The sequence below is a fragment of the Kogia breviceps genome, chromosome 8, assembly GCF_026419965.1.
Source record: "Kogia breviceps isolate mKogBre1 chromosome 8, mKogBre1 haplotype 1, whole genome shotgun sequence".
NCBI classification, from domain to species: Eukaryota; Metazoa; Chordata; class Mammalia; order Artiodactyla; family Physeteridae; genus Kogia; species Kogia breviceps.
The window spans coordinates 17,607,427-17,624,627 of NC_081317.1; the positions used below are offsets into that span (position 1 = coordinate 17,607,427).

The 17,201-nt window shown below is 47.4% G+C and overlaps 1 protein-coding gene across 5 annotated transcripts in view; it reads left to right on the forward strand.

The window, feature by feature from the left end:
* Positions 1–17,201, forward strand: part of ASTN2 (astrotactin 2) — a 911,658-nt gene that overhangs the window by 854,808 nt on the left and 39,649 nt on the right. For all 5 annotated transcript variants that reach the window (XM_059071227.2, XM_067040875.1, XM_067040874.1 and 2 more), the window contains one exon: positions 2,080–2,221. In XM_059071227.2, coding sequence (XP_058927210.1) covers positions 2,080–2,221 — 142 coding nt within the window. The remainder of the gene's footprint in view (positions 1–2,079; positions 2,222–17,201) is intronic.

Here is a 17,201-nt window from a genome sequence, read left to right on the forward strand (position 1 = left end):
TAGACAGACTGTCTTCCTGGACTCAGCCTTTCTTTCTAGATTCCAGACCCATAAAAGAGTCATTGACCCCTTGCTACAGAAAGGAAAACTGAGACTTGAGAAGTTAAGGGACTTGTAATAAATAGTAGAACTCAAATTCAGTCCCAAGTCTGCCTGGCAATAGCAGCTGAACTTATATGTCACTGACATTAGCCTGATTCAGACACTTGTTCTGGCATCTACATATCGAGTCTATGAACTGTCTTTGTAAAAAGCAGAAAACAAAAACCACTACTCATCAGGTCTGCTTTGTTGGACCATAGGGACAAATACATTTTAGAACTGTTGTCCGTCTGAATCCTAGTGCCATCTAGACAGTTCAGTCAGACACGTGTCACATGGTTCACTTGTGGGTGAAGAATGAAACTCTTCTTTACAAGACCAAAAGGAAGTGATCTGTACATTCTGTCCCCTCAATTCCCTGGAAGAGAAGAACTGTGTCTTCTCAGACACTCGGCCAACATTAGTACCATCACGTTGGATTGTCCTTAATCCCAAGTAGAGAGAAGATAGTTAACAGATGTCCTCCTCTTGTTTATTACCGAGCATCTAAGCGAGGAGAGGCTACAATGCCCTCCATATCAGGCATGGAGAAGAACGAGGCATCAACAGTTGGGAGGCCTCATATCATTTCATATCGTGTGGTATACAATACATCACGTGCCTATAAAATCATCCTGTTTTAGAACTGGAAAGGAACTTAGAGACCGTTTAGTCTGGCTCATTTACTTTATTTTTAAGTAATTTTTATTGATTTTTTTGTCTTGCTACAAAAGCAATACATGTTCCTTGTAGATAATTTTAAAAAGAGAGATAAGCAACAATAAGAGAGAAAAAAATACCCATTATCTAACCTTCCAGACAAAGCCACTATTATTCATTTGCTATATTTTATTCCTTCTTTTTCTAGATAGATATATGTGTAAAATGTCCACCAAAAATTATTCTGTAATAGTGTAACCTATCTTTTTAAACTTACTATGCCATGAATAGCCTTTCAAATAACTTCACATTTTTCCACAATATGATTTTAATAGCTATAAAATATTCCATTGCATCATTGAACTATAATTGATATCACTGTTTTGATATCTTTGAACATTTAGTTGTTTTAAAATTCTTGCTAGTTTAAATAGTACCACAGTGTTTATCCTCATAACTTAATCTTTGTGCATATCTAGGTTATTTTATTTTTTTCAGAAATCCTAACAGTGACTCTAGCACCTTCACTCTACAGAGGAGAAAACTAGAGTACAGAGATGGGAATTTAGTTCTCCAAAGCTATACAGCAAATTCTTCACAAAGCTAAGACTAGATCCCAAGATTCCAGATGTTCAGTTATTCTTTCTAGTCTTCATCTCATCTTCTGTATTAGCCCTATTTCTAGTAAACTTCAGCAACCTCCTAAAATCCAATGGCTAGACTGACTTTTAGAAATCATGGGGTTTGGGGCACTTTCTCTTCTATTGTCCCTTCCTATCTCATGACCTTCATCACTAATCAGTCACGGAACTCTTTCCCCCTTAGTCTCTGTCCATCTGAACATGACACTCCATGAATCCAGTACACCAGTGTGTAAGAGTGACCGTATGACATGAGACCTATTTTATATCCTTAGTCCAACTCCTTCATCGTACAAGGAAGGAAACAGCAATTCCAAGGAGGCTTGCTTAAGGAGTTAAGAGGAAGTTAGTGGCAGTGACAAGGCCAGAATTGTTATTCTAGACAGAAAGCCCTGTCCTCCTGTTGCATTTTCATGCATTTTTATGACACAGTAATTTACCTCATTTGAGCTTTGCTACACTCTTATAAAGGTAGGTATTATTAGTATCTCCACAGTGGAGAAAATTCAGGCATAAATTTCAAAACGAATCATCAGGAGTAGACACTGATCTGTGTCATTTTCATATCCTGTGCTTGTTCTGTCCATTAATCCTCTTAATAATGGTATCCAGACATTTGATGGGTTTGGACAATAGCAGAAATGTCTGCTCACCAAGGCCTGAGCTGGGGAGCTCATCTCTCTTTGTCTCCCTCCAGGAGAATTCCTGAGTTTTGCCGATGACTTACTCTCTGGCCTGGGTACATCTTGTGTAGCAGCTGGTCGAAGCCATGGAGAGGTCCCTGAAGTCAGTATCTACTCCGTCATCTTCAAGTGTCTGGAGCCCGACGGTCTCTACAAGTAAGACATACTTTGTGTGTGGGGAGCGTACAGCAGACAGGACAGTTTTAAGTCTGGGAGGCAAGGCACGGGTAATCTGTCCAGGCCAGCCGAATGTTTGATAGGCCAGTCTGTGTGTGCACCTTGACATGCTAAGGCTTAGAAGTGTCCATTGAAGAAGTGTGGCCACAGTGAGTCACAGAACCATACAAGGTTAGTGATAAAGGGTCCAGGGAGGCCAGTGACTTAAAACCGTCCCTCCTACTCATGAAGAATCTGCAGCCCAAAGAGGGAAAGCGGCAAGTTAGCAAGGAAGGCTGTGACAGGAGTCCCTGCCTGGTGTTCTTTTCTCAATTCCATGATATTTCCTCTGAAAAATGTTAGATTAGCATATCAGAAGTGTATACAGATATGTAGTATATATACGTATAACTTTTTTAGTAGTAGATTCCTCCAGTCCCTTAGTAATAGTGTCATCATCACTCTTTCACAGAGTAGATTAGAGTCATTGCATCCAAGTTTCTGGAGACTCATCTGTTCATCTCAGAGGGAAAACGGGCTCATTTTTTCTCTGTTTCCCAACTCAGTGAGTGTTGCCACATTCGGATGCAACCATCACAAGCTATAACACCCAGTTCTAGCAACCAGCTCTCTTCATTCTCTAATTATGAAACCATAGGCCACCTCCCTTACTAATCTAGAAAGCTGCAGTTGTTGACTAGGTGGGCATTGTTTTTTATTTTCTTTTTAACATCTTTATTGGAGTATAATTGCTTTACAATGGTGTGTTAGTTTCCGCTTTACAACAAAGTGAATCAGCTATACGTGTGCATATATCCCCATATCTCCTCCCTCTTGCGTCTCCCTCCCTCCCACCTTCCCTATCCCACCCTTCTAGGTGGTCACAAAGCACCGAGCTGACCTCCCTGTGCTATGTGGCTGCTTCCCGCTAGCTATCGATTTTACGTTTGGTAGTGTATATATGTCCATGCCACTCTCTCACTTCGTCCCAGCTTACCCTTCCCCCTCCCTGTGTCCTCAAGTCCATCTCTACGTCTGCGTCTTTATTCCTGTCCTGCCCCTGGGTTCTTCAGAACCATTTTTTTTTTTCAATTCCATATATATGTGTTAGCATACGGTATTTGTTTTTCTCTTTCTGACTTACTTCACTCTGTATGACAGACTCTAGGTCCATCCACCTCACTACAAATAACTCAGTTTTGTTTACTTTTATGGCTGAGTAATGTGCCATTGTATATATGTGCTACATCTTTATCCATTCATCCGTTGATGGACACTTAAGTTGCTTTCATGTCCTGGCTACTGTAAATAGAACTGCAATGAACATTTTGGTACATGACTCTTTTTGAATTATGGTTTTCTCAGGGTATAAGGTAGGCATTGTTGACCAATTAATTATTCAACTCATTCATTTTTTTCTTTTATTCATTCACTCACTTATCCATCCATCTATCCAACCATTTATCCATCTCTCCATCCATCCATCCATCCATCCATCCATCCCATTCATCTATTTATTCACTCTTATACTCCATCATTCATTCACTTATTTATTCATCAATTCTTTCATTCATTCACGTTTTTATTTACTCATTTGTAACTCATTTACTTATTCAGCAGACATTGTCTGAAGATTTCCTATGTCTTGGTACTGTGCTAGAATGGAAGTACAAATGTGCCTAAGAAAAAGTTTCTATCCTCAGCTAACTTCTAACTTAATGGTAGTATGGAAGACCACAGACTGTGGATTCAAATCTGGCTATGACGTATTTAGTTGTGTAGCCTTAGATAAGTCGCTTTACCTCTATGAGCCTCAGTAAAAGAGAAATAATAAAACCCAGGTTGCAGAGTTGCATGGGAATTAAACCAGGAGCAACCTAGCATAGTATCTAAGTATGTGCTCAGTAAATATTAGCCCCTTCACAATCTGTAAATCTCCCTCACCTCCAAAACCCATCCTATCCCCACTTCCTCTGGAAGACCATGACCTTCCTGAAGACCACGGGGCTCTTTTGAACATGTGACACATTGAGGCTTATTGGTAACTCCCAATGCGTTCACGTACCAAACTCAGGAATATCAGCGTAAGATGGAAATCAGGGCTTCTGACTCTGCCTTTGCCACTGACTGTCTATCTCATAGATGTTAGGGCCCAAGTTTTATTTTATACAGAAGGGCAAAATCAACTGGGGACAGTGAGAGCTCTAGGCATGGAATCCCAAAAGTACAATATGCTATCAGGTGTCTTCCAGTGGGACACGTGGGCAAACTTCACAGAGGCGATAGCATTTACCTCAGTAAATGCCTTCAGTAATGATTTGGTGTTTAGATCTTGGGAGCAAGAGTCTATAGCCTCTCAGTCAGTAAGCTCTGACACCGACCCGTTGGGCTTTAGGGTCACTGAATCTATGAAACACAAATATGTGACTAGATTATGAGCTGTATGATCCTCTCCAACCCTAAAGACTATGATCATATGAAGAAAACATTTTTGAAAGATTGCCTATGGCTGGCTTCTGGATCTTCTGTCCCTCATGGAGGGCCTAGACTGGAGGCAGACAGAGCTGGGTTCAGATCTCCACCCTCCACTTCATCAGCTTGGCACTGAGTGAGCTTCTCAACCTTCCAGCCTCCGTTTCCTCCCTTGTGAAGATGTAGGTAATAGGGTGTCTGGCTCACTGGGACCCGCAAGAGGTTTGATGAGCTCATAATGCAGAGAAGTTCTTCACTTTGTCACAAGCCTCCAGTAGGAGAGTGAGAAGTGTTAGCTGTTATCACCGTTGCTCTTGTTGCCCTTGCTGTAGTAATAATTAATCTCAACTCCATCCGCCTCCATTCTCCAACTGCTGGGAGAGACAGCATCTAGCAGAGAGGGACGGAGCCCTGGCAGGTGATTCCCATCTGCCGAGACACAAGTAGTAACCCTGTCTCTGGGTGACATTGTGGGGACTTGGCGTTAGCCAGGCTGGAATCCTACAGGCCCATTATGTAGAAAGCAGTGAAATGTTTTATGGAACCCCGAAAGCAATTAACACTTAGAGCTGACAAATCAGCTGCCATCCTTTAGATAGAAGTGATGAGTGCTTTCCCTCGCCTCTTCTTTTCCTCACTGCCACACACACACACACACGCACACACACACACGCACACGCACACGCGCACACACACGCACACACACCGGCCCCTATCTCCTTCCCACCTCGTGAAGCAGGAACATCCTTTCTTTTCCTGTCCTGGAAATGTGCTTCTCGTGAGCCTGTCATCCCTAACTCTGAACACTTCTTTTTTTATTTTTGAAATCGATTTTATTAATGGCCCTGGGATCTGCGCACTCTGACAAGGAGCCAGGGTGTTGTTTGGACCCGTCTCTTGTTCCACTGGCGGCTCTCCTTCCCTGAAGTCTGACCGATTCGGTCTCAAGTTTTAAAATAGTTCCAGTGTCCGTTCTTGGGGGGTTTAATTTTCTGCTTGCTTGTTTCTTACCAAAATTAGTTTTCTTCTTCTTGGGCCACAAAGGCCGTGTGTGGCAGTGAGAAGAGCGCAGGCTTTGGAGACACGCGGAGCTGGGTGCAAATCCTGATTCTGCTGGGTACTCACCACCTGCCCTGGGACAAGTCATTTTCTCACTGCTCCATGCAGCCGTTCCTCCCGCTGGGAAAGGGGGGCTGATCATCTTTCCATTCTCGTAGAGTTATAGGGAAGAGCATTAAGTAAGAAACTCCACGAACAGGGTTTATCAGAATGCATGGCATACGGGAGGTCTGCAGGAAATGTTAGTTACTTTTGCTTCTTCCTGTTTTATTCTCCTTGACTCAGTTGATGGTTTGCGGTGTCTCTTTTTTCCAAGGACTATCCCAGAAGAGCTACTGTCTATGAGGCAGGTTGGGGTCACACTAGCCCTGAAAAGGATGAGTACCCAGGATCATCTGGGGAGAAATAGGATGACAAGAGAGCATGGTCCAGACCCCTGAGTTTTTAGTTAAGCACAACTGGGCACCAAACCTTCCATCCATGCTGCCAGAAGGTGTGATGGAAGGATTCAGGTGAGCCAGGCGTGGAGGCGCCGTCTCTCAGGCAGGAGGTCTGGGTGCACCTCTTACTACTGCCACTTCTGCCTCTGGGACCTCGGGCAGAATGTTCACATCCTCTCCTCGTTTCACAAGTGCAGGAGCTTCGCAATGGAGATGCATTAGATCCACCCCGGCTTGAGAGTTCTGGGAATGCATACTTCTGCCATGGGAATTTTTTTCTCATTCTCTCTCTTCTCCTCCTGGACTCTTGCTCTTCCGACTTCACCTTTGTTTTACCCCACCGTACCTCTCTGCATCTCTGTCCGTCTCCCCTTTCCTTTGATTCCCTCTCTTGTGTGAGTATTCTCTGCATAGCTCACCGTCTTTGTCTGCCGTTCTCCAATCATTCCTTTTTTTTTTGCCTTTCTATCTGTTAATCTCTTAATTTCTGTTTCTCTGTCCTGTTTCTTATTTGCGTTTTGGTTCCTCCTTCTCTCTCTCTCCGAATCGGGCCCCCTTTATCCCCACCCCCTCTCTCCACCCCACCTAGGAAGGCAAATTGCTTTTGCAGCCCCTCTGTCCGTGTAATTTTATACAGCACGGCAGAGTTGAGACCAATTGGAGGAGTGAAAGTCAAGGCTGATTCTCTTGTCCTAAGCTCACCCTGGTGTAACAAAACAGAAACGTCAGCACTTGGGCCTGTTTAAATTGAATCTCCTTGTTTGTTTCATTTGTTTTACTTTTGAGTGAAAACAAACAAAGAGCAACAAAGGGAGAGGGCCCCCAGTCGCTCTGACTGTGACCAGCTCCTGCACCTCTGGGCCGCTGGAGGCCGAGCGTGACCCCGAGCGGGGATCTCCACTCAAGGTGGAAGGGTCAGCCCAGGCTGGGCGCTCACCATCCCTGCCCTCGCCTGGCCGGAGGCCTAGACACCCTTTTTGTCGCCACTCCCCAATTTCCTATTGTCCAAGGTAATTAGCCTCTGTCTTGTCTTGGCTGCCTTGCCTTTTCTCTGATCGTGGATGACTGCCAACGTGTCCTGCGCAAACACACAGCAGCAGCCAGGCCTAATTCCTGGGGTGGGAGCTCATTCCCACACATTCAGAGGCTTGCTCCAGGCCTGCCCTCACCTCCTTGGCCTCAGCTCGGTGAAAGGAATGCCAAGGGAGCCTGCGTCCTGCAACCACGTGCCAACATCCACGGCGGGACCAGAGGCTCGGGGGAAATGTTGCTTCTTATCAGGGGTGGCTGGGGTTGGAGGAGAGGAGTAAAAGGAAAACCAAGGCCCTGGAGGAGGGAAGAGCCTGAGGTCGGGAGTCAGACAGCAGTTCCCATGCTTGTTCCAAGCGAGACCTGGGCCCAGTTCCTCCTGCTCCTCGGGCCTTGATGTTCCTCATCTGTGAAATGGAAAAGCTAAACTCGGTGAGCTCTAGGACCTGCACACTGACGTAGAGATGGAGACTCCAGGCCAGTGTCCTGATTCTCAGTGCCCCCGGTACTTCCTGGATCCCAGGAGTGTAGCGAGGATAATAGTTTATTGAGCACATACTATGTGTCAGGAACAGTGCTTCAGGATGTTGCACGTGCCATCGCATTTCATCCTCGTCGTAACCCTGTGGATCTGGTATCATCATCATCATCACCATGCTTCATTTCACAGAGGGAAAAACTGGGACTTAAAGAAGTAAACATTTTGCCCAAAGTCACATGATAAAAAGAGACAGAGCTGAGAGTCATACCCAAGCTGACCCCCCCCTTCCCTTCCCCCACATGCTGTCCCTGTCCTTGTCCACTCACACGTGGGGAGTTGTCAGAAGTACCCGGTAAGAATAGTGGAAGAGGGCCTTCTAACTGCAAGCAAACGTTTGCAATGGAAAGAACACTGGGGGCAAGAAGACACAGAGCCTCAGGAAAGTTACTTCTCACCTCAGCTTTCTCATCTGTGAAATGGAGCTCATTAACTCATCCGTGAAATGGAGATAATTAATTATACCTCCCCAAGGTTTTGTAAAGATTAAACTGGATAGTATATGAGAAAGTGCGTTGAATTTGTCCTAAGACTGTGTGAACACGAGAAGTTATGACCACTCTGTCCAAAAAAGCAGCCAAGGGGACGGGCAATAGATATTTTGAATCCACATCCCTTCCCACACCCCACCACAATATACCTATTTTTAAGTTAGGCCTTTGAAGTCAGCCAGAGGTGAGTTTTTACCTTGGCTCCAATACCTGCGCTGTGTGGCCTTGGGCAAATTTCTTAACCTCTCTGAGTTTCAATTTTGTCATCTTTAAAATGGAATCACAACAGGACCTATTTCATAGGATTGTGGGGATTCGACGAACTGAAACATGTGAAGAGCACAAGAGAGTGTCTAGCTCATTGTCAGTACTTAATAAATGATGAGAGGGGGAAGGGTAGCCACTGTTATTACCCTTTGTGATTATATACTTTACCTAAGCATTGTGCCTGGGGTTGCCACTGTTGGCCACTGTGTTCTCAGCATTCCAGTGGGGAGAGCAAGTTAATCCTTCATCTGGCACTGATTGCTTTACTCATCACTCCCTAGGCACGCTGGCTAGAATGTACCTTCCTTACGGTCTTTGCTTCTACTGTTCTTTCCCCAGGATAGCCTTCTCCTGGCTCTTCCCATGATCAGTACCTTATTCTCCTTCAGGTCTAGGGTTAAATGTCATTTCCTTAGAAAGGCCTTCTTTGACCACATTATCTACAACAGATAACACCTGCTATACACACAGGCGCGTAAAGCCATGGCACTTACTAAAGCTGTAGTGATTCAGTATCTAATGTATTGGTTTGTTGTCTGTCTTTTCACGTTAGACCGTCAGCTGCATAGAGCAGGGTCTGTGTCGGCCTTTGTCATCCTGTGTTCCTGGTGCCTCGAACAGTGTCTGATGCCAGTAAAGAATCCAGTAAATAGTTGTTGAGTGATTTGAACAAATTTCGAAGTCAGTGCAGAAATCTGGAGATACTGACTTCTCCCCTTCGCTCACTCACCATCTCTAACTCACTTTCTCTCACCAGATATTCAGGAGACAGCCTCGGTGTGTCCGGCTGTGGTCTGGTACCATATCTCTCTATCTATCTCTAGGTTTCTGTGTCTCTCTATCTATCTATCTACCTACCTGTCTTAAATCTTACCTGATTTAATCCTGAAAACAACTCCCTAAGGCAGTGACTGTTATTCTTGTCCAGCAGATTTTAGGCTTTTAAGGCACAGAGAGGTTAGATAAGTTGACCAGAGCCTCAAGGCTAGTAAATGGAAAAGATACAATTTGAATTCAGCCAATTTATTTCCAGAGCTTGAACTTGAAATTACCACGCTAGTTTATGAGAAGAATTGGACATGTGGACGTGGCAAGGTTCAGGGGTGGAAGCTGTTTAAAGGGATCTTTTGTGCAGAGATCCATACTCAGATGAGCTGGAAACACTATGGAAAACAGATTTTGAGTCCTGACACCAAAAGCTACACGACTCCCACTGAACCGCAGACTTCTCCCTGCCTCTGCAATCCTGGTGATGCCACGTAAGCAGCTGAGCCCTGAGTCTGCACAAGGACCCCCGCTCTTCCTGGGGACGTCGTCCCGATGTCATTCTTGCGATGCCCAGTCTCTACAGCTCTCATCTGCTGAGTTGTTTCCCAGCGCCCCCAGACTGCCATGGGTTTCTGCAAACAAGTCCAGACTCCCTGCCCCAAAATACTGTTCCAAAAGCCCAGGGGGCTTCACACCTTGGATGGAGCATCGCTGGGCCCCCCATCACCTCCAGGAGCCCCCCACCCCCTGCCCGGGCACAGCCAGGGCAGCACATGGAAGAAGCAGCCAGGGCCACCGCCATGGATACTATAATTACATATTAGATGGAATCCCAGAGTTTCCTTTTATTTACATTCCTACCCTACCCTCTTCATTTCCTCTCTTTGTGCCAAGAATCAGCCCAGAATTTACTGGAAAAAGCATGAAAGTCATCAGGAGCCCTTCAGGTCTGGCGTTTATGAATGCTTGCCCAGATGAAGGGAGGCGAGAGACTGGAGGGTCATCCTGCGTCTGGCCCTAAGCAGCTATGAAGCCTTGGACAAGGAGTTTCCATTTGGGGGGCCTGCGTTTCTCCCTTTGTAGAAGAGGGATCGAATGGGGCCATCCCAAAGAATGTTTCGTGAATTCAGATGAATTCGGACGGAGGCTGTGTATCTCAGCAGATAATGGAGGCAAGGATTTGGACTCCAACCCCTGGTGATCAGAGAGGGAAGGGTTGGAGTCCGGGTGGAAGAGTTTAATTCCGCTTAAGGCTCCATGCTTCTTCCCTCTTCCAGCTTCAGTGACCCTGTCTATGCAGTGGGCCTCTCGAGCCAAGTCCCAGCGTGACCGGGCCAGCTTCTCGGGGGACTTTCAGCTCCTGGGAGGAAGGAGCTCTGCACAGAGGAAGCCTTCCATGCTGACCGGGGCCTGGGCTGTAGCCTCTGAGAGCTGAGGCTGAGGCCCAAGGTTGATCCAGGACACAGAAGGGAAGGAAGCCAGGACGGGCCTGACAATTTCTGCCTTGCTCTTTACTGGCTTTTTCTCCCCACTGTGAAACTTTCTCAGTCCTTTTTTTTCTCTTCAACCCTCTCTCCCTCCCACAGCCTTCTTCCCTCCTTCCATCCTCCCTCCTTCTCTTCCTCCCTTCCTCTTTTCTCCCCCTACCCTTCTTCTCTCCCTGAGTCCCCTCCTGTTTTTCTAACATCTCTCCTCTCCCCCCCACCGCCGCCCCTTTAGGTCCATTTCTTATTGTTTCTGACTCTTCTTTCTCTCTCTTTCTTCCTGTTCCGTCCTTGCTCTCTCTCTGTGCTGGGCAGGGATATGCTGCCTCTCTCTCAGCACTCTGCCTTCTCGTCTGTCTGTCTGTCTCAGTCTTTTGTGTCTGTGTCTCCTTCTCTTATACTTGCTCTCTCTGTATCTGCACATCCTGCCTCTTTCCCCTTTTCTTATCACTTCTTAGTCTCTGTCTTGCTTGGTCCCATGATCTCTCTTCTTCCATGTTCCTGTGCATTATCTACCCGCTCCACCCCTCCTACCACAGCCTAAGAACAAAGGTCTGGACCTATTATTCTATGACACTGGGGTGAACAGCCAGTTGGGTGTGGCCAAGGGTCCCAGAGCTCAGCAGGGGCCGGGCGCCTCTGATGTCCCATAACCCAGATGGAATGTGAACTTTCTTCTGGCTGTGGTGCCCTGTCCTATTGGTCAGGGGGTGGGGTGAGGGGGGGGCAGCCTAGCTACTCAAGACTCAATTCCATCTAGCGTCAGGTCACACTAACCTCTCCAAAGTGTTCACTTGGGGCCCCAGAGAGGGAAAGAGCTGTCCTCAAGCCAGAAGCAAATACAGCCGTGAGTCCCAAGCCAAGAGAGACTCGTAGAGGAAAAATAACGCTGTTTTTCAGCCGACAGACAGTGAGGCTCCTAAAACCTGCTGGGGACTCTCAGGCAGGCTGTTCTTTCCTCAAGCTGCATCAGGATTTCATCCAGGAATGGGCCGCCAGCCAGGCTTCTAGAGGGACAGGGCACAGACTGCTTGTGCAAGCTCGTGGAGAGTAGAAAGATGGGACCTGAGGCCGTGCTGGGGAGCTAGGCCTTGAATGGTGGGCATAGGAGCTGGACTTGGTCCTGCAGGCAGTGGGGAACCAAGAAAAGCTGTTGAGCAGGCCCAGGCTGTATTTACACCTGTGCTTTTGGTGACAACCCTGACTGGGGTGTGGAGAAGAGGCTGCGTTGAGCTGAGAGACAGTGAGGCCATTTGGTGCACGTGAAGGCGAGGGCCTCACCCATCGGGGATCCAGTGAGTGGTGCCCCGAGTAGGGCATGTGCTGGGCCGAAGTGGAGCTCAGCTCAGTTCTGGAAACAACCGGTAAAACACCTTTTCCTCTTCTTAACGACTGGTGGCTGTGCCGAGCACTCAGGAAAAGGACATATGTGTTGGGTATCCACAGTGTGCCTTATCCTAAGCTAGTCCCTTGGGATTCAGAACTAACCAAGCCAAACCAGGCCTCCGCCCTCATGGAGCTCAGAGTCATGGTGGGGAGGCAGAGGAGACTAGCTTCACATCATGCTCTGATGGGAAAGACCGGGGGCTGTGGAAATATCAAGGAAGGGTCGCTAACCCAGATGGGTCTAGTGCAGGGCTATTTTGCAGACCCACTGTGAAGTCTTCCTGCAGAAGTAAGAGGAGGTGTTGCCTTGGGTTGAAGAGCGCCCCCCTAGATTTCATGACTCCCTGAAATCTCAGAATGTGACCTTACTTGGAAATAGAGTCTTTGGACATGTAATGAACTAAGGATCAAGATGAGATTTAACTGTAATTAGGTTGGTTCCTAAGTCCAATATAATATAGCGGCTGGTGTCAGTCTAAGAGGAAAAGACACACAGAGAGAAGAAGGCCACGTAAGATAAAGGTGGGGATTAGAGTTCTGTTACCACAAGCCGAGGAACACCTGGGGCCCTCAGAAGCCGGAAGAGGCAAAAGGAAGGATTCTTCCCAAGAGCCCTCAGGAGGGGCCTGGCCCTGCCGACACACCTTGATTTCAGACTCCTGGCCTCCGGAACTGCGAGAGAATACGTTTCTGTTGTTTTAAGCCACAGTTGTTGTTATGGCAGCCACAGTAAACTAACACAGGGGGTTCAGGCAGAGGATAGAGTATGAGAAGCCCGGAAACTGAGAGACAGCCTGAGGAGGCAGAGAGTAGATCTGGAGTCAGGAGGGCAAGGGGGAGTGAGAGAGCTGGGGCTACTGAGCAGGTGAGGGCCTCGCCCAGCCGGGTTGGAGCCCCAAGGGCAGCATGGGAAAAATTCAGTGGAGGATGGTATGAACGAGCCTCGCGGCTGCAAGGAGAGTTGCCTTGCAAGGGGAAGACTAAACATCTGAACGACGTCCGGGGGGGGGAGGAAGCGGGTCCGCAAGGGCCCTAGAAATGATGCCCCTGGAGCACATTTCAGGGGCCTGGACGGTTTGTTCAAGTTAAGGGAGGACCCAGGAGGACGGCCCACCGTCTGCAGCCCTCTGTAGAGCCGCACAGATATCAGAGGCACAGACGTGTTCACTCTGAGCCCGGGGAGCAGGGTGAGGAGAATGGCTGCGAGGAAGGCAGAGTTCAGGTCGCCGTCAAGAAACATTCCGGTGCTGGCCCTCGGTGGGCTGCTAACCTCAGGGGACGGTAGGCCCCATGCTTGGGGAGCAGGAAGCTGAGGGAGACGAGACAGACTCTCGGCGGGGCTTTATAAGGACGAACTGGCAAGTGACATGAATGGGCCAGTGTGACCAGATGCTTGATACCAGGGAGCAGTGGGGACAGTGGTAAACTAGAAATGGAGCCGAGAATTCTTGGTTCCGGCTCATCGTGACTATGTGAGGCCTAAAGGAAATCTCTTAATTAGTACTTGCTGGAAACCAATCTAATACTGGTCCTATAAACCAATTTCGTAGGTCACAATTAGCCTGCAGGTTATTCATTTAAAACCTCTAATCTAAGTGAACTCTCTCAGTATATGGATAAGGGAGCCGAGGCCCAGAGAGACCCATATAGGCTTCACAGTGAAGGCAGAACCAGGATTAGCACACAGGGATCCTGACACTCAATCCACGGCTCTTAGCAGCAGGCCTTGACCCGCTACCTTTTACCTCGGGGGTGCTCTGGTAGCGGGAAAGCACAGAGACATCTCAGCGTGGAGAGCAGATCCCAGGATGGGGTCACAAGCCACACTAGGCTCTGCGTGCAGCTCTACTGACCATCAACCAGGGGCCTTGGACAAAGAGCTTCCTCTTTCTGAACTTCAGTTTCTTCCTCCTCACAGTGAGGGGACTGGATGGCAAAGTCCCTTCCTTCTCTGACCTTTTAGGACTCTAGGAACTCCTGAAATAGGAATGGACCCACACTCAAAGACAGGCCTCTCCCTGCTCCCATTATCTTGGCTGTGGGTCCAACACCACAGGCTGAGGGCCTACCCCCCACCCCAACCCACTTCTAAACTCCCACCTCCCTCTGGGAAGGAGGCTGTTGCTCTGAGCAGTCTTGAGGTCACCACTGGAAAAAGGTGTTAACAGACTACAGGAGATCACCACGAATGATGTGCAGAAACTCAGAGGCAAGACAGAATCCAGATTTCTGGCATTTTTCCTTTTGCTTTATTCTCCTTTCCCCCAAGGACAGATTCCCCCCATGTACCAACAACCCCATGCTGCTTTCACATTTGAATCACAGCACAGTAGAGCTCGAGGACTCAGACATCATGGACCTGATCCTTCTCTCTTTATAGAAGAAACTGAAGTTCAGGGAGGGCAAGGGCCTGCCCTTGGTCACTCAGAGAACCGACATCAGAGCTGGGCTGGACCAGGGCTCTAGATTCCACTATAGACCAGCTGCTGCTCTCTGGTCCTAGACCCGAGCATGCACGCCCCCAATCATCTTGCGCATCTGAGAGGCTAAGAGCCTAGGATTTTAAGTTAGACTGTCCTAGTGTCAGTTGAAATCTCAGTCACTTTCTGGCTGTACAACACACTTATATTCCTGGGTCTCAATTTCCACATCTGTAAGGTGAGCATATTGGTACTCCCTACATTAGAGTTTTGCTGTGATACAAATATAGAGTAGTTAACACATGCAAAGCTCCCAGGCGTAGCAGGTCCAGCCAGCACACAGTAGGTGCTCAATATCAAGTACATACAAGACGTTTCTTTAGTAGGACTTCATCAGGGATGACCATGAAAGAGAATCATGATTGGCTAATTGTCCTGCCCTCTGTGAAGTTGCTTACATGTCTCTGTTCTCTCTGAGCATCTTCCAGGAGCCCTCTGGACATGATGTGGCAATTTTGGTATCATTTTGCCCAAACATTTGACATAACAAGAGATGCCTTCTCTTCTTTTTTCTTTTTTTTTTTTTCCTTCTACTGTTCCTTAAGCCCATCCTTACTGTAGTTCTCACAATCATAGAGAAATAAGATTGTCAGCAACCCAAGAGTAGGACAGGTTTTAGAAACCACGTTTAGGAGTCTGTGAATCCCTAACATATGGCCTGGGATTTAGTAGGTACTCAAGTTAGAAAACACCGAAGGTCAGGAAGAGGTGTAGCGGGTTGAATGGATGGAGTCAGGCCTCCGTGTAAACATCTGCAGCTATTAGCCAAGGACATACATAGCAACGCCAGGACCACTTCCAATCGATCACTATTGTCATCGACCATTTATCAAGCTCTTACTGCCTCTATGCCACGTGCCAAGACCTTTATGTCCACTAACTCTCTGAACCTTCACAATATGGTACTTTCTAAGGTAGGCACTCTAATATCCCCACTTTATATGTAAGGAAACTAAGAAGGACTAAATGACTGGTTCAAGGCCACTGAATTAGTAAATGGCGGAACCATGAGTCTAACCCAAGATATCTGGCTCCGGAGTCCACACGTGGATATTCTTTTGCATTTCTCTCATAGACAGTGGTGCAGCTGAACTTTGAACACTTATGGCTTAGACCGAAGGAGTTTTGACCAGTGCTGGGAACAAACTTGTAAGGAGCTAATCATCCTGGGATAGAGGGTGATTTGCCTCATAATAAAGCATGGGAGTTCTGAGGAGGCTGTGGTCTCTAATTGTCAGTGTACCTTGGGGGCCTGAAAGAGCGGAGAGCATTGAGCTGGGTCTGGAAGAGCAGAGAGCATTGCGCATTTAGATTTAGGGCCCTTATTGCATCGCCAGCAGAGGGAACAGCTGAAATAAAGACAAGGAGGTGGGGAATTGAAGGGACACATAAGGGAACAGCAGAAAGTTCAGGATAGTTGAGGTACATAGTATGAAAGCTTGGCGAGGCAGGACTTACAGGGCCTTGTTAATGCAGACGCAAGAACCATTGGTTCGTTTTGAGTAGCAGTGAGGAGGCCACGTTTGGGTTTTAGAACGATATCTGTGGAGTGTGGGTTAGAGCAGGGAGAGTTAGGGGCCGTGGTAAGAGGTACTGAATCTAGAATTAGGATGGCGGCAGAGAGGGATGAGAGGAGCAAGTAGATGAAGAGAGTCCTGGGGTGTGAGACTGTTGTGTTCGCAGTTTTCTTTGGGAATCTATCAAATGGCATAAGCGTCACTGAGAAGACTTGGCACAGGATTTGACATTTTAAAATCTGGGTTCAAATCCTGACTCTACCGTTTTGTAGTTGGGTAGCCTACGAAGAAATGCCTGAGTTTTGAGACCAAGCCTTTACCTGCATCCCCAAAGTGGTAATAATATATTCGGCTTCAAAATGTGCCTGTGGACTTGAAAGTATATGCATTCTATATGTCAGGTTCTGGCACCGAGTAGGCCCTTTATTCCTACCAGTCTCCTCCCATTCTTTCCATCTGCTTTAGTCCTGTTGCGGTGAGCATTCATATTCATTCTCGCTCTCACTCCACCCCCTTACTGCCCAACTTCCCTCTCTCTGTCCCTCTTTCCCCAGGATGCCAGAAATGAAATAACATTCTTTGCATGTTTGTTCTAAAGCTCCTGGCCGCCTTCCCGCAGACCCCTGGCTGGGTCAGGACTCATTTGCATTAGCATGTGTGAGGCCAGCATGAAGGGGAGGGAGAGGCCCTGTTTTCGGGGATTTTCATCAGGCGCCCCTGCCAGAAAAAGGAGAAGTTACTATTTCTTTCTGGGAAACATTCACAGACTCAAGCAGGCAAGGAAGGCCCAGGGAGCTGCCTCACTTGTGGAGAGGTTGATGGGTGGGTGAACTGCCTGCCTGACTCCCCAAACTGTATCCAGCTCCTCTCAGCCTTGTCACAGGCCTGCCCCCAGACATCTCTCCTTCCACGTGTATAGTATAGTAACGGAAGACCGTAAATAGATCTTTCTTAATCCTATCCATGGCCTGTAACGGGGAGAGGAGAGGGAGAGAGAGCGCACACGGGCAAGGAAGACACTCAGAAGCTACAGGATAAATAAACAGCAA